Raw genomic sequence first — 23,704 nt, 5'->3', positions numbered from 1 at the left:
GGGAAACACCCTAAAATTATGCTTTGCCGCAGCAAGATATAGCCAATTAAACAGGGATACAGAAAAATTTGGCAGAGTTCCATTTACTCTAATAATAGGACACAAGCAGGGATAGATGCAGTTTTAAAGCATGCACAAGTCATTCACATTTCTAGAATTTATTCTCCAAAGTTATGTATTTATAAATAGACAGTATGGGGAGAGAAACCAGAAAAATTACTTACATTGATGTGGTATACTTATGGCAAAAAAAAAAAAAAATTAAAAATTGGAGCAAAAAAAAAAAAAAAAGAAAAAGAAATCAGAAAAGCAGTAGTTGAACAGCCCATTTTAATGCCTAAACACATGCAAGAACAGGGCTGTACCATTTCACAAGAGAGGCACATACTGGCTTCCTGTCCTTGCTATGAAAATAGTGAACTTTAGAGTCTATAACACTTAACTATGGGTGGCTGCTCAAAACTAAATTAATGTACAAATGTCCACAGTAATATTAAGATACACAGCATGGAAGAAGTCATGCCATAGCCACCCATATTGTTCTCCACCTTTCTAAACAATAGGGTGAAAATAACAGCTGTCTCAGATTATAATGCTAGCCAACAAATTCTTCTCAATTTGAAGAGCACTAATTTAACACATTTAAAACTACAGTATCTAATGAAGACATATGCAAAACAAACACAGTGTTAGAAGTGACAGCTTAATGCAGCAAAGAAATCCCCTCTGACAGGACTTGCATGCTTCAAAACATATCAAATTTCTTCAGGATGTCATCTGTGGCTTCTTTTGTAAGATGAAACAGTTGAGGATTAATGCTCAGTGGTCACTTATCAGGATTGTAAACATTTCAGTTTGCAGGGCCACATTCGTACAGTTCAGGTCAACAGTTACGAAGCACAGACACCTACCATGGAATTATTCTTGACAAAGTGATTAACTCCTTAGGAATTTGTATACAGCAGTGAAAAGAAAAGCTGAGCTTGGATCACAACTGGACTAAATTTTATCATGATAAAGGCAGAAGGAAATAGGCATCTTGAGGACAAATATGGATAATTTTCTTCTGAGACTCAGAATTTCCAGGAATACACATCCAATGAGACCAATAGTATGATACCACAGAATATGTGGCTTCAGCTTGAGGTGATCAAATCAGATAACTGTCCCCCCTATTCGTCAAAAATAGCATAATTAGCAGCTATTTTGAGGGGAAACTGCATCTTAGGTTCTGTGAAAAACAAGAGTCCCACCTTAAGCTAGGCGTTTCTATCACAGACACAGCATTGTGCTGCAACATAAACTGTGTGAAGGAATTGATTAGGCTGGAAACTGGTAAAATTTACAAGGAAACTTCTTTTCAGTGAGATCAGCTCACCAACTGCTCTGAGCAGGGCCTCCCAAGCCCCAGAGGAAATTAGGAATACCTGGCTAGGGGAAGGTATGAAAACCATTTAAGCAGCAGCACTTACGCAAAACCCAAAGTAGTCCTGGGCTAAGTGCCCCCAGCCCTGGGCTTTCGGGCTTTATCAGCTGGAGCAGCTGAGACTCAGTACCACCCCCTCCTCTTCTACCCCAGTCTTTAGCAAGCTGATCTTATCAGCAGCTTTGGATCTTCTTTTCACAAGAGGTAAAAGCAGCCCAATAATCTACAAGTCTTACTGGTTTGTTTTAGAAATTGCTCTGTGTGCAGCATCTGCCCTGTTTATTTCTTTAGCTAGCTACTCAGGAACAAGCTTTTAAGCGTTAAAGCAGGTTCATCTCAAAAGTGCAGAGCAATATTTAAAACCCAGTTGCCTCAGTGAAAAGTATACACTTCCTATAGTTTAAGAGTAAGAGCAATTCCTATAATCACCTGTATGTAACATTTTAATCATTCATTTCAACTTTAATACCTTTGCCAAATCCAGTTCATTTTTGAGCTGCTTACTTTGAGTAAAAGCAAACTGGCTCCCAGCTGCAATCGATTTTTATTGAGTTCTCTTTTCTTCATTATTTCATTTTAGGCATGCTTGGACTTTACTCATTTTACATTCAGGTTTAGTAAGGTGGGTTTGAGAAGACAAAGAAAACATAAGTGCACTGATTTTTGTCAGCTGTTGTACTGTGGGTTTCAAAAAAAGCTCACTGTGCTTTGATTCTTCTAGAGATAATGTGCTACTTATGCTACACGGGCACATGGCAGAGGCTGAGTTAAAGAAGAATCATTGGCAGCATGGGAGCAATTAAATTAGAGCTGTGGCTCCCCTAAGCAAGACAAGAAAATAGTCTTCCTATTTGTTACAGTTCAATTTGTATTCCTGTACCTGACCTGTTAAAATTGGGATACCCTAAAGGGAATGCTATGATGCTTAGGAAGAAGACTACTTGTGAGTCTCAGAAGGAATGCACTAGGCTCTGCTAAGCTGAACACAGCAGCACTTCTTAGCTGACAATGCAAGTGAGCAGCGACTTGGATGCAGATGCCGGTTTAGGGCCAGAAGCGAAGCCCAGTGGAAAAAAAGGCAGGGCTCAGCAGAGTGCATTAAACAAGGCTCCTCCTCTCTTCCCAGTAAAGAACCAGGTTCCATATGCCTGACTTCCAGAACATCTTCAAATACATTGTCACACTCCTAGTGGGAGAATCAAAGAGGGGAGATTATATAAACAGCTCCTTGTCTAGTGCTCTTCCCACACCCATTAGGCAAGGAGCTGTAGGGTGTGACTCCTGGTTCAGAGGTCACTGCAGAAGGAAGCAGTATTGGATTTGGAAACTTAGATCAAATGTAGAGATCACAGTGATACACTGTGAGGGTTCAAGCTAATTATCTTAAGACAGCCATTGATGTCTTGTAGTAATGTAAGAATCTAGGAAGATTCAAACAAACAATTCAAAACCTAAACAAACCAAAACAAAGAATTTATAAGATAAAGCATTAGGATTTCAGGGACAGATCTTGGGGTTCCCCAGAGCTGAACTGCTGACTCCAGCAATGTAACAAATACTGAGGGCTTTGTAATTACAGGGCAACTAACATGAGGTGTGTGCATGTATGCTCAAACAAGTTCCACTTGCAACACATCATACCTAGGAATATGGGCTTTCTTTTCATCCTTCCTTTACATAAGGTACATGATGGGTCTGCAAGCTTCAGAAGGGCTGTTTAAAAACCCTCTGGCATGCTTCAGGATTATGCTGTGTTTACCTTGGCTGCAGTGGAAATGAATCACAGTTTCCGAATTTCATGTCCATTCTAAGGACAGATTGCATTATATCCACACTAACCAGACAACAGCTGCTTGCTCAGTAAATTCACAAAATAGCTGTGACAAGCCCAAAAAAAAGCCAGCTTAGAATTATAGAAAGGTTCTCCAAAGCTGTACCTGCAACAATACCTTCTATGCATTGGGCATAGAAGTCTGATGGTTAAGTGCCTTCAAACGGAACCAGAAATAACTTGTGACCAGTGTTACGATGCATCTGGTTTGGGCACCTCCATCTGAAGATCCCCTAGGAACATTAACCAGGTTCATGTTTGGCTAACCAAATCTAACTTGGAAATCTTGCCATCAAGGGAATACCGTTCTTCACTAGGTACGTAAATTCTAGTACGTAATTTCTACGTACTAGAATATACTCAATGAACTAAAAGCAAGCAAATGCCAAGGAATGACCTCATCTGTCTGGAGCTATCTGGATGGCAGGTGTGGCATCAAGCATTACCTGGAGTTTTGGACAGCTGCCTTGTTTAACCCGAGCCAATAGTAAAACTCTGCACCAGCACATTATAGTGTCAGTGCAGTGACTGATTGTTTTGCATTACTTTTGTTCATTTAAGGTTACATTTGTTTATGCAACTCAAAAACCACCCTTGAAATGTGTCAGAAATTAATCTAGAGCACTGAAGCCCTCCTAGAACCTTGCTAAGATAGGGTAAGTGGTTTGATAAGACATGCTTATCAAACTGTTATCAGTTCACATCTTTAAGATGACTCCACTGTATCTCAAGCAAACTGTTTACAAGACTGAGAGTGGAAGCATTTCTGGCAGCCTCTGCCCCTTGCAGTGATCACATCCCATTCATTCCCTGTGACAACAGCAGTGACATGGGAACTATTTAACCACAATTCACTTATAACCAGGCTCCTCACACTTGAGAAAAGGCTTGATTCAGGCAAGTACTGAGCTGTGTATCTACAGTGCACTGTAACTAAAAGAAATGCTGAGCACCTGCTGTATCCTCGAAGAAAAATATTGTAAAACAATAAGAAATAATGGTGACAAACGTGAAGTACTGTACAGATACACTGAGAACAGGCAGTGAGACTGGAAGTCAAAGCTGCAAGGAAGCAGGAAAGCTCCAAGATGTCAACATGCATCTCTTGGCCTTAGGACACCATCTGGGCAGACCAAAACAACTTGTTGCACCTGAATGAGGGACACAGAGATGCTTTTTGGAGTGGGGATGGTTTTTACTCTGCTTGATCCAAGAATACATGTTTGGCCATTAACTAGCTGCTTACTTGGGTGGCAGCTAACTGTGTTGGGAAAGCTGTATCTGAATTTTGTCACTTCCATGGTCCAGCTCACATCTAGTAATAGCAACCATCATCTTTGCATCCAACTGTGCAAATTACAAGGTGAAAAGCAGTACAAGTTCAGAACACCTTAGTGAGCATCAACTACTTATGAACTGGCAGTGCAAGAAAAGAGGGAAAACAACCCACACTCAATTTTAAAATCCCACTGAAGCATTACTAGCATAACTATTATTATACATTCCACACCTTAGCTTGTTAACACTAAGTAGTTAGTGTAGGCAGGCCTTGGCTGTAATTAGGAATTCTTTTTATTTTACTAGGATTTGTCTCTTCTCTGTTTTTTTGCATTTTTTAAAATTGTCAGATAGATGGAAAAAATCTGTGCATTAATTCCCCACATTCTTGAGAAAATAATGATATGAAAATCTTACACTGTCAGATGGACCAGTCAGTCTGACTCAACATCTGAAACTGTTAATACAGCTCTGATGCCCACACTACCATCAAAGAAAAAAGATATGAGCAAGAAGCAAAGAACTATCATCCATAAGCTTCAGTTATCTTTAGCTGACATATGACTCAGTGATTTGTGCACTGGTCTGACAGGTAAAAAAAAAAAAAAAGGATTATTTACCTTTTCACCTTTTACTCCACTGCAATCACATTTGGATAAAGATGTACATCCATGGCAAGCCTTTAAAGACATAAGGGAAAAATAAATGTTTTTAATTGGCAGAAGACTATATGAAAGCTTTAACATTGTCACAAAAAGTTAAAAAATTAGTCTACAATATAAACCTACAAAGTTCGTCCTCGAGCCATTATACAAGTGTTCAAAGCAGACACAATTAACTGGAAGTTCAATCAGCTTTGATAGTACTTATGTTTGTTTGTAAGTATTTTACAGTTAGTTTTAGACTTCCAAATTTATGCTTAAGGAGTACAATGCAACATCTATAGCCAAAAGCACCAGCACTTTATCAAACAGGCTCTTCAGCACATCTCCCGCTGAGAACAGCCCAGTTATGCTTCCCACCAGTAGATGTCAGGTTTTGCACAAGAGTTTAAACAAGCCTGAAGCTTCTGAGCATATTTGTGATAGTTATTAGACAAATACTACATGATTAATTCTTCCCCCCACAGCTCAGTTACTGAGAAAACCATTTTAAAAACTCTAGATTTCATGTAGCTGCATCCACACACCAGTGCAAAGCACGACAAACCAGCTATAACAGCCTCTAGCATAAGGTAACAGTCAGGTAACTGAGTGACAGTTGGATTTCAAGGGATTCAGAGGAGAGGGATATAGAAGGTTGGTTTACAGAGAAGATCCAAGTTAAGTAACCCTTCCATACCACATTTGCTTGGTTTGTATTCTTCCACCCCCATTCTAACACAGGATATTCATTACAGCCCTGTGCTGATCTCAGGGTTACAGAAGTGAGATTTCTAGAAGAAATATTTTTTCGTAGAAGGTTTCTACATAATACATCTTTCAGACCTCTTTATAGTTAAAAACTATGAGCCATATTAGAAGATACACTACCTGAAATACTTCAGGGTTCAACTTGCTCTGAGAACAGGTGCGGCATTGTATTAAAAACACAAAGCATACGCTTTAAAAGTTTGAAAAGCTGAGCATCTGAGGTACTCCCCTTCAGTAATCGTCAGAGAACATTATGTACAAAGTTTCAATCAAGCGAGAAACCAGTCGGTATGTCAGATCTGAAATACACCCACACTTGAATTCTAGTCTTCATTACCACAGAAGCATTTAGAGACATGACCCATCCCCTACCTGGCTTTAGGAATGTCCTGGCTCTTAGCCTAAACATACTACCAAGCATCAGACTGAAAACACGGAAGTGGCTTAATTCACCTGGAGCTACAAAATCCCAGGATTAATTAAAGCATCTTGCAGCAAAAGGCAGAGCTTTGAGATTTAAGTCCAGCAGTAGTGTTACATGACATGACTAGGGTGTCTCTCCCAATCTTCCATGTGGCTTTTGTAACCAGTTTCTTGATTTTATGTATATGAAAACTCAAAATTCTTAGTTAAGAGGGATTTACTGAACCATTTCCTAAAATGAAATGGAACCTTCCCAGCCAGGCTTTCAAAGATCAGGCTAGACAAAGGCCTGAATAACCTGCCCTGACCTCATGGCTGTCCTTGTTTGGAACAGGGTGTTTGGCTAGATGTCCTTCTGATGTCCCCCTTCAATCCCAGTTATCCTAGGAATTTGGTATCTGATCTCTTTCACTTTTAAAAACGAGTTTTAAAAAAGCAAATTCCTTGTGAACCAGTTTCAAGATTAATCTCTTTAACAAAGCTTCATTTAAAAGGGATTAACCATAGTTACATGCAATATTCCCTTCCCTCACAGTACAAACCTGGCTCACTGTGCCACAGTGCTGATTCTGTATTACAAGGATAGAACAGTGAGAGCAACGTGGAAAACCTCTACTGCCTCCAAGAGGTGGGGGAAAAAAATAAACTACATCAGTACTCATCAAAACCCACCAAAAACTGTGGTAGAACATACACGGGCTAAAATAACACACACACATGAAAAGCATGATCAAGATCCTACACAGAGGAGGATTTATTCAGCCCATGAAACAGAAGAGACTCATTTAGTCTTCCTTACAGCTTCCAAAGAATGTTTCTAATAGAAATTTTCTCATTTTTCAGGTACAAGGGAACTGTTGGGGTGAGCAGGGAGCAAGTGAAGTTGGGAGGGAAAAAGATGGTATGAGATTACACTGCTCCTTCACAAGACAAGTTAGAGGTGCACAATATTGTGAAGGTGAGTTTTCAGACAGTTAAGCTCAGGAGTCTCTGCCCTTTGCTACTGTATCTACACAGGAAAAATGCAGAAGACTACTTTGTTAGCACTTACACATCTTTAACAGTGGGTCAGCATCAAGACCACATGAAATAGATCTGATTCATAAAACAAATGAAATCATGAAATAATTTGGTATGGAAGGAACCACTCATAGCAGGGCAACTTAGGCAGTTTGCACAGGTCCTTGTCCAGTTGCACGTTGAATAACTACAGTGGTGGAGATCCCACAGCTGCTTTAGGCCCTGGATTTGGCGTCTGCTTGCCTTCACATTGAAGCTGTTCCTCCACAAAATCTCTCACCAGAATTCCTTATGTTGCAACTTGTATCCACTAAAAGTTTCATGTGTAAAGTTTCAGAAAAATGTGCTTCTCTTCCTTATTCTGTTTGAACCAAAGTACTTTCATTTAATCAATGTAGGGGTTCTTTTTAAACCTGTAACTATCTTCCAAAGCGATTTATATATTCAGACTGGATTTCTTATGCTTTGAGTAGCCTCTTAACCTGCATAATTAGCCTGTCTTGGAGAGTCAGGAGTACTTGCTGAACGCTTTTTGACAAATGGTTTTGGATATCCAGTTCAGATGCATTACTTGCAGGAAGGAAACATGGTTTTTCCCAGACAGCAGTGAAGGGAAGCTAAAGGTCTGTAATCAGAAAACTCTTCAAATACCCACTGTAATCAAATGGTAATAAGTTTTTGGCATAAATCCTGGGAAGACCTATTCACCCACAAGCTTATCAAGAAGTATTCCCCCGGCAGAGTCACTTATCTTCCTGTACAAAAGCTGTATTTGGCAGATTGTGTTTCTTATTTGCATTAACTTGTATCCGCACCAAATTATAAGTATTCTTAATTAAATAGTTTGAAGAAAAAAAAGCCCTGAGAATCTGTATTATATCAAGATCAATTCATGCTACTTAGAGATCTTATTGCTGTATAGCTTAAAAAAAAACCCCTAAAGTAAAATATGATGGCACAGAGAAAAAACCAAAAAAAGTGTAATGACCTACTCTGAGTGAAAGCTTTCTTCTTGTTTAGGCTTTTCAGTAATCTCAAGGCCTTTTTTTTTTTTTTTTTTTTAACTTGGCAAAGCAGGCACAAAAATTGCACTACAGGAGACTGCATACTGCATAACAAGTTAGCACAAGTTTGAAAGCCACTCCGCAGCCAGAGGCTAGAGTTTTTTGATGTCACTGAATCAGTTGTGCATCTCACGTGATTGCCATGAAAATCTAGGCTCCATACTAGGCATAGAATATTTGGAATTTCTCCTGCATATGAACAGTAAGTAATCTACACTTCAATCAAAGAACGAAAATGGATGCGATGACATTCCAAATGTAGAAAAATCTACATTAAGAGCAAGATTTAGATGGCTACCATCAGTAGTTTACCCTTAGTAACAGGTTAACCATCACTAGGTTCTGAAAATTATGTGACCTTCTGGGTTTCCAGATGTGGAAAACTGAATGACTCCAAACCTCAGGGGAATTCCAAGTTACACTCAGTACACAATGCAGTTGGAAAACCAAGCAAGACTCCTGCCTTGTATTATTATTTTGCAGCTAGATGCCTTCAGTAGCAGTTCAGTTCCTGGCCCTGGCCAGTAGGACACATTGTCTTAGGTGACAGAAGATGGTAAAAAATATTTGATATAAGAGCAAGCTGTAGCTTGATCATAAGAACTGGTCACAATCTCCATATCTATCAAAACCTTTCTGTTTTCAAATACACAAAGATGAATAAGCAATCAAAGCAGCTTTCAAGAACTCAAGACAAACTGCTTAGATTTGCTTCTCACTGTATTCCTGTTGCCTCCCCCCTCACGTACCTGTAAAGATGAACGCACTATCACTGCTATTTCCTATGCTGTGACTTTTCCATAGCAAGACACAATCAAAAGGCTCTAATTAATCTATTCAAGTTTAGCTAATCCTTTCACTGGATTTTCCTGACAGCTTCTACCCCATTGAATCTGTGTGTGGAGAGCAAGTTCTTTTCATTAGTATATAAAAGGAGGGATGGTATTGGTTTACTGGTCAAAGGATAATTCTTCCAGAACAAGCTTGGTCTTTTGTGTCTTACATGGACTGAGGAAAACTGCTTTATGCCACCAACAGAATGCAGTTTTGTTTGTTTGTTGTTTTTCAGTTTGAAGAAAAAAAGTACACATTCCTACTCTTGGACATAGGTTTGTTACAGTCAGCTCAGTGAAATGAATAGCCTAAGTCATCCTCAAAACGTGTTGTGTTAGAAGCCTGCCTTATGCAGGGCACATTCCACTCCTTTCTCATCAGGCCCAAAGACATTTGTTACAAGGCAGTTTCAGCATATTCCATTCCTACCCCACCTCCCAGCTGCCACAAACAACAGTATTGGACAAAATATTTGTAAAAACTACCAGCAGATGAATGCTGTTACTGGAGAGAAAACAGCAGCTTGGGACTTTGCAAAACTGTGAAATGAAAAAGAAGTGATTTACCACTACATACACACAGCTGCAGGGAAACTTAACAGCTGACAGTGTGCATATAGGGAGGGGTATAAGGGAGCACCTAAACCCGTACACTAGAGTACTTCAATAATGTATTAGTGTTAAAACATATAGGAGTTTAACAGTATTTTAATACTCTTTCCAAGGGCAAGATTTCAGAGGGAAGCCGATCATTTACAAGCTTGACATGTACAAATTACCAATCAAGAGGAGGAGGTGAGGCTTCTTACAGAAGCACAGTAGGTGACTCAATGAGAGTTCTGACATGATCCGAGTTGCTTACAAATGAATTCTCAATTCAGGTATCAGACAACTGGATAAGAAAAAGAAAAAAGAAATAGTTTGAACACAGCACAATTTCTTTATTCTGACATCCTCCTTATGTATCATTTTATCACAAATCCAGAATTTCCTGTTTGATAACTCCTCTCATTTCTAGAGGAGCAAAGTGACATTACCGAACCCAGTGATGCAGTTTGTACTAACAGACCACAAGCTTTTCTTGACAGCTCCATTCTGATGGCAGCAGGAGGTCAAGAAAGAATCAAAAACCTGATTGTGGACAGCCACTGATTTTAAATGCTGGTGTCGCCTGTAATGCATTAAGACCTCCTCAGAGATTTAAATGATGAATCTTCAGTGAGGTTTAACTTGCACACACTAGCTTCATAAACAGATATTGTCCTGAAGGGAACCAGACAGTTACGGGACACCACAACATTGTCAGCTGCCTCACCAGGTGAGGATGGTTCCCTCCAGCAGGAAAAAGATGCACAGAAATCACTGAAAAAGTCTGCCCAAGCAAAGTTTGCCAGACTTTTAAAACAAATTGAAAACTGCAACAGACACTGATGACAGGAGCTTAACTGAACTGTGGAACAATGTGAGTGATAAGCAGAGAGCAAGCAGTAAAGGCCAGAAAAAAAAAATTAATATACACTCAAGTCACACTGTGTAGCAATTGCTGTTTGTGTATTTTCCCATAACTTTTTCCTAATGATTTCCTTAGGATTTATTTGCATACATATAATGAAGCCCCTTGATCATTTGGTTTTACTAAGCTTTCCATTCACTAGAACAGTCAAAGGAAGAACCATCCATAAAACCCATTCAAAAGCAATTAATCTCTGAGGGCTTCCATACAGCACAGTCTGTCTCCCCTAACAGCTCTTAAACCTGAGACTTGCAACTCAGGTTTTTCACAGATAAAAGTAACAGAAGGACTTCTGCAATGCTGATGTGGTTATGAGTCCTTCCACTACCTGCAGCAGGTCTGACTGCACTGCCACTCAGGAAATGAACTGCTGTGATTCAAAGATACAGTCTCAACTTGAAAATGGACACATAGAAGTTTTATATTATCCTTTCCTTCCCAGTGTTTTAAAAAGTTAATAGAAAGAGCACTTGCTCCTATTAGTTATAGATCATCAAGCACCTCGGGTCTCTCCCTTGTGTATTTATGAGCAACATATGACCAGATATTTTTCTTAGCTAGTTAATCAGGTAATGAAGTTACCTGAGTACTAAAAAGAAAGCTGAATGAAACACAGAGTTGTACATTCAGATAGAATCACATCAAGCCACAACGCAATGTCAAAAGAACTGCAGGTACATCGAACCCTTCTTCTAGCACAGCATGCATCAGCCCCGGCAGGTTTGTACTGCCAAAGGAGAAGGGTGAGAGGGGTTAGAAACAATGGAAGTGTTAATTAGGCTAAAATCCATAGTTTTGAAGTCTTCTAGTCCAGAAAACAATGAAACAGGACTTCCCAATTCACCAAGTCTGACTCTAGACCACATATTTCATAAAATAAACTTATATCTTGGAATTCTTACAGTATCTAAATTAACTCAAATACACACAACTTTACTGCTGAGAAACAGTTTAACAGTGTTTTGTAGCTCATGAAAGCTCACTGTGGAAATTGCAGATTTTCAAGCTGCTCTTGTTCATGATTTAAGGTTGGCAGAAGAGAATTTTCACAGTAGGGACTGCAATTACCTGTTAGACAACTGTGAAAGATATTCCTAGAATAGTTTATACACAGTGAACAAATCCTGCACCTCTCATAGTTATCCTGATGTTACAGGAGTTCCCTAAAGGCTACTAACATCACCTTCTGCATTCATATATGACAGCTTACCAGTTATCAGCATAAATTCAACAGCAGAAAAAAAAGGAGCATAAATATTGGACAATTCTATCAATTATAAAGACTGACTCTGTTGTTAGAAATTCACTCTGATTAAAATCAACAAATTCAACATAGAGCAAAGCACCAGTTACAAATGCCTTTGCTCTAGGAGGATGGCTTAAGTAATCTTTCTGCTGCAACCATGCAAAAGTCAAACTCAATTATTCGTACCTCTATTTATAATGCAAATAAATTCAGCCTTTCAGTTCCAAGCAGACAAAGACTAAGCTTTATTTTGGTGGTAGTCCTGAAGAGTATCCTCATATTCATTAGCTTGCCAAGATCTGTGTAACAAAACACCTGTGCAGTTTTCTAGCTAAGGATTTACTACTCATCCAGGTCAAAGATTTCATCATTTATCTTCAGCAAGCTGAGTTTCCCTTCACTTGCCTGGACAGAAATATAACCAACAAACAAAAGGTTTTGTGGGGATTTGACAAGCAGAGTTAAAGCTGCTATTATGAGTTCTAATTATGATTTCACATCCACGCACTTTAGGCTTAAGCAGGAGTACAAATTTGCAGATAACAATTTATTTCTCATATACTTGTGTGAAGTCAACTATGGCAGCAAAGTCATCACAGGTCTATAATCCAAATGGCCATTCTTTTCTCACTAAAGTACTGTATTTATGACCAGTAACATTGCTAAAGCAGAATCTGAATTAAAAGACTATTGCATGCCCTTCTAAGGAATTATTTCCCTCAATCTGCCTAAAGATGTGAAAAGAACAAATTTCACAGTGTAAAAGGTTAGAGTCAAAATATGTTTGCAGAAGCTCTTGACCATTTTTTTTTAAAGTAAGGGAACTTCTGACATTTAATTTGATCTGTTGCACCTCGAGGCACTATCTTTCTTTGAAATCTGTACAATACGAGACCTGTTCAGACTTGCAGAGGAAGGTCTTAGCTGTAATAGCTACAGTTCTGGCCACAGTGAATGAGAACACAAGAGGTGGGTTAAAAACCATTCTCAAGCATCTGATGGATAAAAAACCCCGTCTTTTTCCTCTTAAGGGGCAGCACTATGTGTTTGTTATTTAGATACATGAATAGCTAGTAATAATAACAACATGGAACAACTGTAAGAGATCTGCTAAGTCTAGTTATCACATCCCAAATGAATGTTCTGATTAAATGGAAAGTTTAAGAATTAATAAATTCTCTTGGAATACATTTACTACAAATTGGTTGGAATTAAAGGTGTACTTTAAAAATGTCTAAAATTAAAAGCAATAAAACCTTGACATAACTATCTTCAGAATATGCAAAAATTGAAATAAGTTTGTCTACGTTAAAAGTATTTTGTGCCACAAGAAATGGACAGGAGCTCATATCTAAAGAGGATTGAATTTTTCTGCCTGTACCTTGTGCTAGAACAACATGGGATTTATTGCTTTAAACGGAACTAATTATGGATCTTTAACATACAGTTTTTTATGAAGGGTATCTTTCACAGAAGCTTCTAGTTAAAATAAAGGCAATACTTGCAGCAACAGATCTTCCCATAGAGCAGTTGACAGTCTAACTACAGGCGACTTTTGGAGTCAAAGACTCTTTACTGAATGAACACCCCAAAACTTGAACAACTTTGATTCATCCCCAAACTGCAACTATTCACCCATTACGAACGGGAGGTATCACAACCTGACAATTTCTCTGTATCTGATTCCTGAGCCAGAAAAGAAGACAGAAAGTAAAAGAGCCCAGCTAGGCATCTAACTCTCCCAAATCCCAGACTTTACTCCCTTTCTGAATACTTGGTTGTAAGAGGGGTAGGGCTGACAACTCTCCAGGACATGAAGAAACATTAAGCAGAAACTTTAGGTGCAGAGTTTAAGGAACAGCTAGTCCTTGCAACTCACAGTAGTTCACTCTTTCTACAAAAGCTTACCTCTTCAAAAATGATTGTTGCCCCTCTGCTTCAAGGGCCACTGCCAGCCTCGCACTCAAGTGTAGGTGAGGAAAAGGACAGTTCTCACCAATTCCGAAAACTCTTAGATTTCTGTGGTCTATTAGTCTTACACACAGAGAATGGGCTTCAGTGCAGTATATTTCACTGGGTGAGACACACAAAGTAAAATAATCAGCTCACGCTTCGCTGACCTTCTCGCAAGCATTTCAAAGCTACAGTTGAAGAGACCTGAGAAGCCAAGTACTTCTGGCCTAATGAACACGAATTTCCAAACAATTCCATATTAGGCTGTATGAATTGGCAAAAATTTCCCTTAACAGCAACTCAGAAGTATTACCTTTATGCTGCCATCCAGAGGCAGCAGCTTACAAAGCATCTATGTTTAGATTTGGCAAGTACACCTCCTGGTAAACAGTGCAAGCAATGAGCACTAACCCAGAATGTAAACTACCAGGTGGCCTTCTAAACCCACTCCATCTCCACATTAATGAACTGGCAGATGCCGAACACCGCATTCATTTCCTTCTTCAGCAAGCACTGCACCTGCATGAACCTCTAAATATACAGCATATCTAGAGAAACATCCTAAACTAAGTAACTCTAGTTGGCTTTGCAGTTTGGGACTGGATAAATTTCATACCACCTCTGTAGGCAGTCTACACCTCACTACTGCTCATTTCAGTTCTAATGCTGAACTCTGAATGCAAGCCATCTTCTAACTTTTATACAGACCATAATTGAACTCCTTAAACAAGTACACAGCAAATTAGAGGAATGGTAAGTTTTAAGCATGCCTCCATCTTTGCCTGTCCAGCTACACATCTCTGCAACTCACACCAGCACAGAGCACCTGGCAGCTAGTCAGTGGCAGGATACAGTAAGCCACTTGACTTTTCAGGAAGTCTCAGTTTTACTTTTATTTTACACACAAGTCTCTAATCACCAGCCTCTTGGGACTTCCTGATTTTTTCCAGCTGCAAATAAGAAGTGCCATATGGAACTCATTACACATTAAGATTTACTAGTCATTTAGGACTTTTCCCATGTGACAGGTGTTAGATGTTGCCACTTTCTATAACCATGTCCAAATGTAACACAAACCTAGACCAAACGGTCAGTCAGGCTTCTAAGTCTAAGATATGCTTGCAAGCCAAGTATTATACACTCATAACACCAGTCATTCTGGTACTCTTTTTTAACTCCTTTCCTGGTTAAGGAAATGGAATAAAGACAGACTAATTCCCCAGAAAATGTCCTGCTCCTCACCCTTATCCATGTAACATGCCATAGAAGAAGCTTCAATTCCAGAGTCTTGTTAATGGATGTCAGACATTTGTCACTGACAACTGCACTTTCAAGTGTCAAGAGCATGAAGCAGACCACACAAGAACAGAAACCCACTTCTTCCTTGGAGAAAGGAGAGGCAAAATAGAATAGCATTTCAGACTAATCCAACCCCACTCTGGTCTATTTTGAAACTACTGAGAGCACTAAATTAATACCGAAGATGAAGCAAGTATACATAGTAAAAAGAATAGAGGCTGTGCAGAGTGATGCTGTATTGAGATGTTATCTGAAGAAGTCCACACCCTCTTAACTGCCAGAACAAGACCTAACTCACTTTAAGGCTTGGTGGGTGTCTGGGGGAATTTTTTTTTTTTTTTTAATCAATTTATATTACTTTTTTTTTTTTGTGGTGGAGGTGATTATCAGCTCTATTCTCCTTCAGTTCTTGGACCAAGTATCATAGCTTCAAGGTTCCTCTAGTCAGAGCTGTTTTATCATTTGTTTATGCCCGTGGCAGCAGCACAGTCTGTGTGTGCACTTTAACACCTAAAGAGAGCACTACAGGCAGCACTTTCTCTGTATTGCTCAATGCTAACAAAGAGCTACTCTCCAGCCTCAGGTAATCAAAGTTGAAAAAGTAAGTGGCACTGAAGAGGGCCAAGTTAAACAAGGAAGCAATGGAGACCAAGCAATTGTCCTAACCCTGTAAGTCAGAGGCACTTGTAAAAGAACGGAACACCAGGATCTGATGAGATGGGAGGCCCTTTTATCCACATGGGTTCAGAAATCCCTAAAGCCGATAAAAGTTGAATATTTGGTGAGAGCTCTCAGATGCCTGTTCAGGAACTCACATGTTGAACTTCAGCAGATATGGACTCCCTCAGTGTCAGCCTCTTAAGTTCATTTGCTTAAGCACTGGTTATGTGCTATAGCAATAGCTCAGGGCTCCTTAGAGCACCTGCCACTTTTCAAGCAAGGTGCTTCCATGCAAAATGCACTTTCCTATGAAAAAGTGACCTTATACTGCTATGGACAATCACAACAGTAATTTCCCAGACTATCTCACAGGAAAAAAAGCAAAGGGGGCCTGAATGTATTTTATTGCCTTTAAAATGCTCTAAGACAGCTCCAGGCTAGTGCTAATAGAACATTGTATCTAGCACATGCGATCTTGGAATTTGATACTCAACCTTGATTAGAGGAAAAAGAATCCACTCCCTTACAGCAGAGAAATTACATCTAGAGGCTATAAATTACATTATCCTGAGAATCATTACACTTGGATTGCACTGATCATCACTAAATAGAAAGCAAGTCTCAGGAATTAAGTCACACTTCTCAGAGACTTCCTACATTAAAAAATTTGAACCCATGCAAGGAAGTAGTTGAACAGTCCATAGATTAGATCTTTACACAGAACATTAAAAAGCAAAAAAAATTTTCAAGTATTAACATTGTATCAGTGACAGGACAGGCAAAATAAATCTGATCAGTGCTAGAGAAAGGGGGTGCAGAGGGACAGGAAAGACACTTCATATTTTTGTTTCTAAGGGAAACAAAAGGGGAGGGAGGGATGAAATCTTCAGTAGCAGCACCAAGCTTCTCCTTACTTTGACACTTGTAAATTTATGTTATTGCTTTCATCAGCAATTTATTTTATTCCCAGTCACTTTCTGGAGGCTCCCCAGTAGCAAGTTGACAACATGCAACCTAAAGTATCTCCTTGCAGTGATTCCCTGACCAGGTCCAAGGATGGCAGTGAGTTGTCTTCCTTTCAACATCACACTCAAATACCATCAGTTTAAAAAGGGGGGTAGGCAAGGAGAGAGCATACGTAGTTCCAACACTCCAGCACAATAAGTAAAATGAGGAGACCCATTAATAAGAAATAGCCCTCAAGTATTATTAAAACTTGAGATGCAGTTCAGTCTGAAGCTTGGCAGGATTGAGAAACAGCCCCTGGCATTTGTACTCATTCCAAAACAAAGTCACCTTCTCTAAGGGAAAGTATTCCCTGAGGCACCCTATTTTAGGGAGTATACCAACTCCCACAAGTGCTCTGTGGAGCCCAACATGTGCCAAGAAAATAACCTGCTTCAAGTTTGTGACATGTGCTCTGCATCCTGCAGTAACCAGTACATTAACTGCAAGCATTGAATAAGGAGCTTTTCCACCAAGTTTTAACATTATTCCTACAGCAAGCAAGGTTTGGAATAGAAGATACTGTTTCAATGTCCTTTTAGACTGCAACTATCTGAACAACAAACAGAAATTCCAAGTCAGCTCTACTTTGAGCAAGAGGTCACCAAGTCTAGACTCCAGGACAGGATGATTATCCTTCCAGCCTAAATTTTACTATGATCCGACAATAAGTTACTAGCTTGGAACATCACTACTTTTAAATTTTGTTATCTATATCTAAGTAAAATTATTCAGAATGTTAAATCCAACAATACTTTTGTGGTGGGTGCCAGGTGCCCACCAAGCTCCACTATTACTCCTCAACTGGACAGGAAAGAGAAAATATAACAAAAGGTTCCTGGGCCAAGACAAGGACATGGAGAGATCATTCAGCAATTAGCATCACAAGCAAAACAGACTCAGGGAAATAAATTTTATTGCCAATCAAAAGTCAATGTAGGGTAATGAGAAATAAAAAAAAAAAGACCGTCCAACACATTGCTTCTGCCTTATTTCCCAGGCTTAACTTCACTCCCAGTTTCTCCACTCCTACCCCCCCAGAAGCACAGGAGGATTAGGAATGAGGGCTCTGGTCAGTTTGTTTACACACTGTCTCTTCATTATCAGTTTCTAATGATTTCATTCAGAAAATTCATCTCTAAACACCCACCTTCTGTATTGATTCTTTTAGCAACTGATGATTACGCTCCTGAACACCAGCAAAAAGCTTAAGGGTGTTCTTACGGTTTTAAGTAATTTTCTACCAAAATGATCAGCATACTCAGAGTCTCAGAATAAGCTGAGTTGGAAGGGACCCTCAAGGATCATAGAGTCCAACTCCTGGCCCTGCTTAGCACTGTCCCCAAGAGTCACACCATGTGCCCTCTCTTTCTCACTCCTTTCCGCTATCAAGACAAAAGTAGTTACTGAAAATCTTACACTAAAATTTAGATTACATCTCAGATTCATCTGCTTATGATGTTGAGCACATCTGCTTAGTTCAACTGTTTAAAAAGAAGGCAGAAAAAAAAGCAATACTATTTCCATTACTATTTCCATGACAGGCTGTGCTCTTCCTCCACAATTACCTCTGCAGCATATCAAAAATTCAAGGTTCTTTAAAAAGGCCTGGTTAATTATTCTCATTTTTGGGTACAGTATGCCAGTGTCCTGAAAATACACATTTCCTGAGCATGACTAGACCTGTCAACAAGCATTTTCTCATTCAAGCATAAAGTTAAGAAGTTTTCTAGGTTCGCTTAGGATACAAAAATTCATACATTAGAGAGAGATGTTTTAACACTTTGTTACTAACACTACTTTAAGAGTTTGAAAGCTTTTAGAACAGAAAAGCCACTTTCTGCAGATACAGGAATGTCATTCATTCTATTGCCAAGCAGTTTCCATTAGCATTCTGGCTCAGAAACTAAATCATATTATGTATGTACCCTCCCTTCAATCAAAATTACAAAAAACTCCTCCACCCAGGCAAATACCAACTTTTGCATGGATGTTTTCACTGTGTGTCTGGGCAGACTCTGGGCACAGCCTTCTAGCAATTTTCATGGCACTACCTTCCCTATTAAGAAGGCACCAAATGAATATGGGAAGTTAAACTACCAAAACAAAACACATTCAAGCCTTGCAACTTCTCATCCTCTCCAGATTTTCTCCTTGTTATTTTAAATATTTTTAAATTCTTAAGTCATTAAATAAGTAATGGTTTTGCAGAAATCTCAAGGTTTTTTCCTCATGTCTAACTATATAGTGAATGGATGAAAGAGATAGCAAAGTCAAATATAAATTCTCATTTCTCAGTGCAGTGCAGAAGCTTCCTTTTCCTTCTGAATAGCTTTGGCCTTTAAGGTTGAACATACAAGAGAAGTGTTCTAATTCAGAATAAGTATTTTCTACTATTAAGCCAGTCCATATTGTCTGAATGACAGCTAGAAATTACCTTTCAGAAACAATGGCTTCTGCTGTCTTTCTGTATGACAGGTTAGTTCAAAGTAAGGTGATTCAAGAAAAACCACTGTCTCATAAAAAGGATTATTTTTAAAAGATTTCTAAACCGAGTTCATAAGCTCCTTCACCCAAACATTGTTTTCAGTGGCACTTCTTGTCAAGAAATCACAATTCTGGGAGCTGGAGGCTTGTCTAGCCTTGCCTGAAAGTCACGTTAGTTTTTATTGCTTTAAGTAAAGCGATTTAATTGTGGGTTTTAGTAATTGCTACTTTAATTCAAGGTGTAGAAAGAATGCAGTTCATGGTTCAGGGTGGTCATTTGCTTTCCTTCTATCAGATTCCAAGGGGATTTAAGTGCATAAAGAGAAAGGTTTGTTTTTGAAGAATTGATGCTGTATTTAACAGACATGGACTGATGCTAGATAGAAATATATTTATGACTCATGAAAAAAAAGACTTTCCTAAGGAAGGAAGACGAGCCTTCATTGCTAACACGGTGAAGTACAAAAAAATCAAATATTATTGCGGAATTAATGGTTGCTTAAGCTTGACAGCTTTATGTAGCTAATAACTAATGCCTGTTATATTTTCACACAGAATGCAGGAGTTGGAGTGGATAGGAACCAGAATAGACAGAAATAAAACTAACTACTCTGAATACACTGTAAACTTTTGACATTTGCAGAGTACTGGAGAAATACAGGTAAGTCCAGTATACATAATCACTCTTTATTTCCCTAACTACTTTTAAGTAGTCCTCAATTCCAAGTCAGAAGTTTTGCATCACACTGCTTATACTATAATACAAATTAAGTTACTACCTTATATAAATTAAGACTCATAAGTCATATCTTTCTAGATTAAGATAGAAAAGTAGAAAACTCCTACTATAAGAACAGCACAAAGGAGTTGACAGGGGAGAAAAAGCCTGCCAGCCTACAGCACCACAGGCAAGCAAAAAAATACAGCACCCATTGGTAACTGATTACTCCAAACATCTTGCAAATGACTTGAAACATCATTCAAAACTCATCACTATTACAAGGGCTCAGTACAATTTCTCTCAGTACAAATGTTGTAGGTTACTTCACTTTAGCACTATGGTTGCGAGACAAAGCCAAAACTTTATATTTTGCATAATAAAGTTCTGTATTTTTGTCCAGCCCAGTAACCATACAAAAAGACAGACAAACTGAAAATTAAGCTAGAAAGGAACATCTGCATATTTCTGCTTCATTTTCTATATAAAAGGACCAAGACACTGTAAATTCTGTCACTTAACAGCAGTAGTTCCTAAAACAAGCCGAGTTGAAGGGTCTCTATGAAGCTTTATCTTTCTTGTGAATGGCTCTGAATCTCTGAAATGAAGCCATTCCACCGCAGCTTTGGTTATTTGCCATGGCTCTCAGGTGCGTCTGTGCAGCAAACAGCACCAAATGGACCAGCCAAACCTCTGTTTCTTCTACCAGAGCCAATAAGGTGATCTTGTCTATCTGAACTACATCTCCAAACACAACAGCAGGAGGTGAGAGATACAACTACTGCAGTAGAGAAAGAGATGTCAAGAGATGAAAGTCTTGGTTTCGTATCAGTGAAGCACATCAACAGAAACCAAGGATTTCCTCCATCCTAACTGTTCCTCCTGGAGAAAGGGTGTCTACCACATCCATACACCTCAGCAGCAAACCAAGGCTGTGTAAGTCTGGTTTCTAAAAGCATCTAAATTCTCTAGGAAGCAGTACAGCATAAATATCTTTCTCTAAATTAATGGTGTGGTTTAAAATTAAGATTCACCTTGCTAACAACTAAACCCAGTCCTAGAATAAACACACTTTCCAACATGTTTAATGCATTTCTGCAAAGCAGAAAGTCCTGACAGACACAGTCACTGGCAAAAAGACTTACTAACCTGTGTTCAGGCAGTGAAGTGAATAAGCCTCGGCTTATCTTGAGGAAAGAGGTGGGAAAAGCAGGATTTCAGCAGAGCTGCAGCAGCAAAGCTTATCTAGTATACACTGGAGTCATGTTAGACTAGAGTGAGCTCTGCACATCTAGCTATACCTCAATAAAAGGAATCCTCCCTTAGATAATAAACTAGAACCAAAAGTAAAACAGCCAAGTGTGTTGCATGCAGATACCTTTTACAGTGCTAGGAGAGAGAAGAGATTGAAATTCAACCCTGACATTTTAATTCTCTGTAGAGATTAGGTAAAAGAAACAAAATACAGATGAGAGACTAAACTATTTTCCTTCCCCTCCAAATGGAGGGGACAAAAAAATCCAACAACAGAGCTGCAATAACCAAGAGCCTTCAAGTGAGCTGAAATCCATAGTTTTAAAGCTCCTTTCTTTCCAACTCCTAACATACACTCTACAAGTTAAAAAACAAAAACCAAAACCACCAAACATTGTCTATATTGCCATTACAATTTCTTTCTCTTTTGTTCCATTATAGCAGAATAATACACATACAAACACACACCTCATAAGACACATCCACAAAAGGGGAATACAAAATTAAAATTCCGAATGCTATGGGCTGACAGTTTAAGAGACGATTTCTTGACTAGGTGAAACTAAATTTAAAAAAAAAAAAAAAAAAAGGCATTTAATCTGATACCTTCTAACCTGCAATTTAATTTAATGAATCATGATTAACTTTTGATTACAGGATATGTAAATCGTCTTAACAGAAGTACACCTAGGAGCACAAATGTACGTCCACGTAATTTTAGACTTCTAGGATAATTCAGGCTGGAAGGAGCCTTCAGGTTATTTAGTCCAGTTTCCTACTCAAAACATGGAAGAAGAGAGGCGAGGTTTCATAACTATGATTCACACAATATCAGTCTTTTTGAAACAGACTAAAGATATGTCTACTAATACATTAGTTTCAGCATCATGCCTTCTGGAAGAAGAGAGACTAAAGGATTAACAAGCTTAAGCTAAAATGTAAAACTTGTAATATAGCTTTGCAATTATCTAATTGCCCTTTGTTCAGCTTTGCAATTATCTAATTGCCCTTTGTTCAGCTCTCTTAAAATTAAGATCACATCCCCCAGTCTTTGCTTCTTGCAGCTCCTCACAAGAAGTTCTCCAAGAAAGACTTAAGCTCTGCAAGAAAGATTCAGTCAACTACAAAGCAATTTTCTTAAAATAAGCAATAGATTTCTTTTTATAAATAGGACCCTTTCCTCTTCAGCTCAGCTACGTTTATTCTGATGCCAATTTCACATTACATTGAAGCTTTTCCTCCCCACACTTAGCAATTACATACCCAGGATGCTCAGCACATTGCCTTTTTTCAGACACTGCACTGTACCAATGATATTTAATAAGGTTTAACTGCACTGCAAATCTCTCACAGGAGGGTAAAGAATGCTGCTTAATGATCCTTAAAACTTCATCAGCATTCTATCATTCCAACAAGTTTTATTTCAGGTACTCTTGAGACAGATGGTTTACACCACTGCAGTCAACACCAGATTGCCAAACACTGCATCGAGCAGGAACTTCAAAGCACCCCAATGGTTTTTAATGTTACTGAGTCCACACAGCCTTATAAAGCAGACAAACAAAAAGTGTCTTAATTCAAAGCAATTTTGTCTAGTATCATCACCATTGGTAGAGGCTGCTTTCCATTCAGTGCACTTGTGCAATACCATTCCTAGAACATGTAAGTGAGTATTGCCTGGGTATCTTGTTCTGGGGTGATCAGTGGAAAGGGAAGCATTTTAATCTCAGTGAATGAAAGGTAAAAATGCACAATGCATCTTTGCTGCATGTGCAGAGCACATTCCTCCCTGTACTTTGCCCCAGACTGAAAATATGCACATTAGATCTGCTGGGATGCCCTTAATGACTTCAGTCGCTCTGTAATACAGGAAAGTTTCCACATGTTCTGGTAAACCAAACAACAGCTAACTGCATTACAGTAAGCATCATTGCTTATTCATAGTAGAAAAAAAATCACTACACAAATTTACATTTGCTGTTAAATAAATTAACTAACTTTGTCCTAGGAAAATTTCCCTTTCTACTTTAAGAAAGGTAAATAATAATTGCTTCCACTGAGTAGAATATTCATTCATGACCAGGAAAATGAAAGCCTAGTAAGTTCCACTGAAATATCACTCTATTTCCATCATGTGGAAAAACTGAAAAAAATACATAATGATTTTGTAAAAGATTCTGTTATGGTCTAAATTGGTCTTACATTCTGTTTCATTCAGGATTCCATGGATTTGTTAGTATTTCAGTACATGCTAGAACACAACTCGAGATGTAACTTTTACT

At 38.7% G+C, this 23,704-nt stretch overlaps 1 protein-coding gene across 6 annotated transcripts in view; it reads right to left on the bottom strand.

The window, feature by feature from the left end:
• The window catches only part of COL4A5 (collagen type IV alpha 5 chain), an 80,886-nt gene that overhangs the window by 50,332 nt on the left and 6,850 nt on the right, over positions 1 to 23,704 (bottom strand). For 5 of the 6 annotated variants that reach the window (XM_042028851.1, XM_042028869.1, XM_042028878.1 and 2 more), the window contains exon 2: positions 5,156 to 5,215. In XM_042028851.1, coding sequence (XP_041884785.1) covers positions 5,156 to 5,215 — 60 coding nt within the window. Of the gene's footprint in view, positions 1 to 5,155; positions 5,216 to 6,067; positions 6,089 to 23,704 lie in introns of those variants that run through there. The other variant, XM_042028893.1, reaches the window with a different exon arrangement.

The sequence above is a fragment of the Corvus kubaryi genome, unplaced genomic scaffold, assembly GCF_017639235.1.
Source record: "Corvus kubaryi isolate FWS band 111438036 unplaced genomic scaffold, C.kubaryi_AGA036_p1.0 130, whole genome shotgun sequence".
In the NCBI taxonomy this organism is placed as follows: domain Eukaryota; kingdom Metazoa; phylum Chordata; class Aves; order Passeriformes; family Corvidae; genus Corvus; species Corvus kubaryi.
This window is presented reverse-complemented; position numbering and strand designations above follow the sequence as displayed.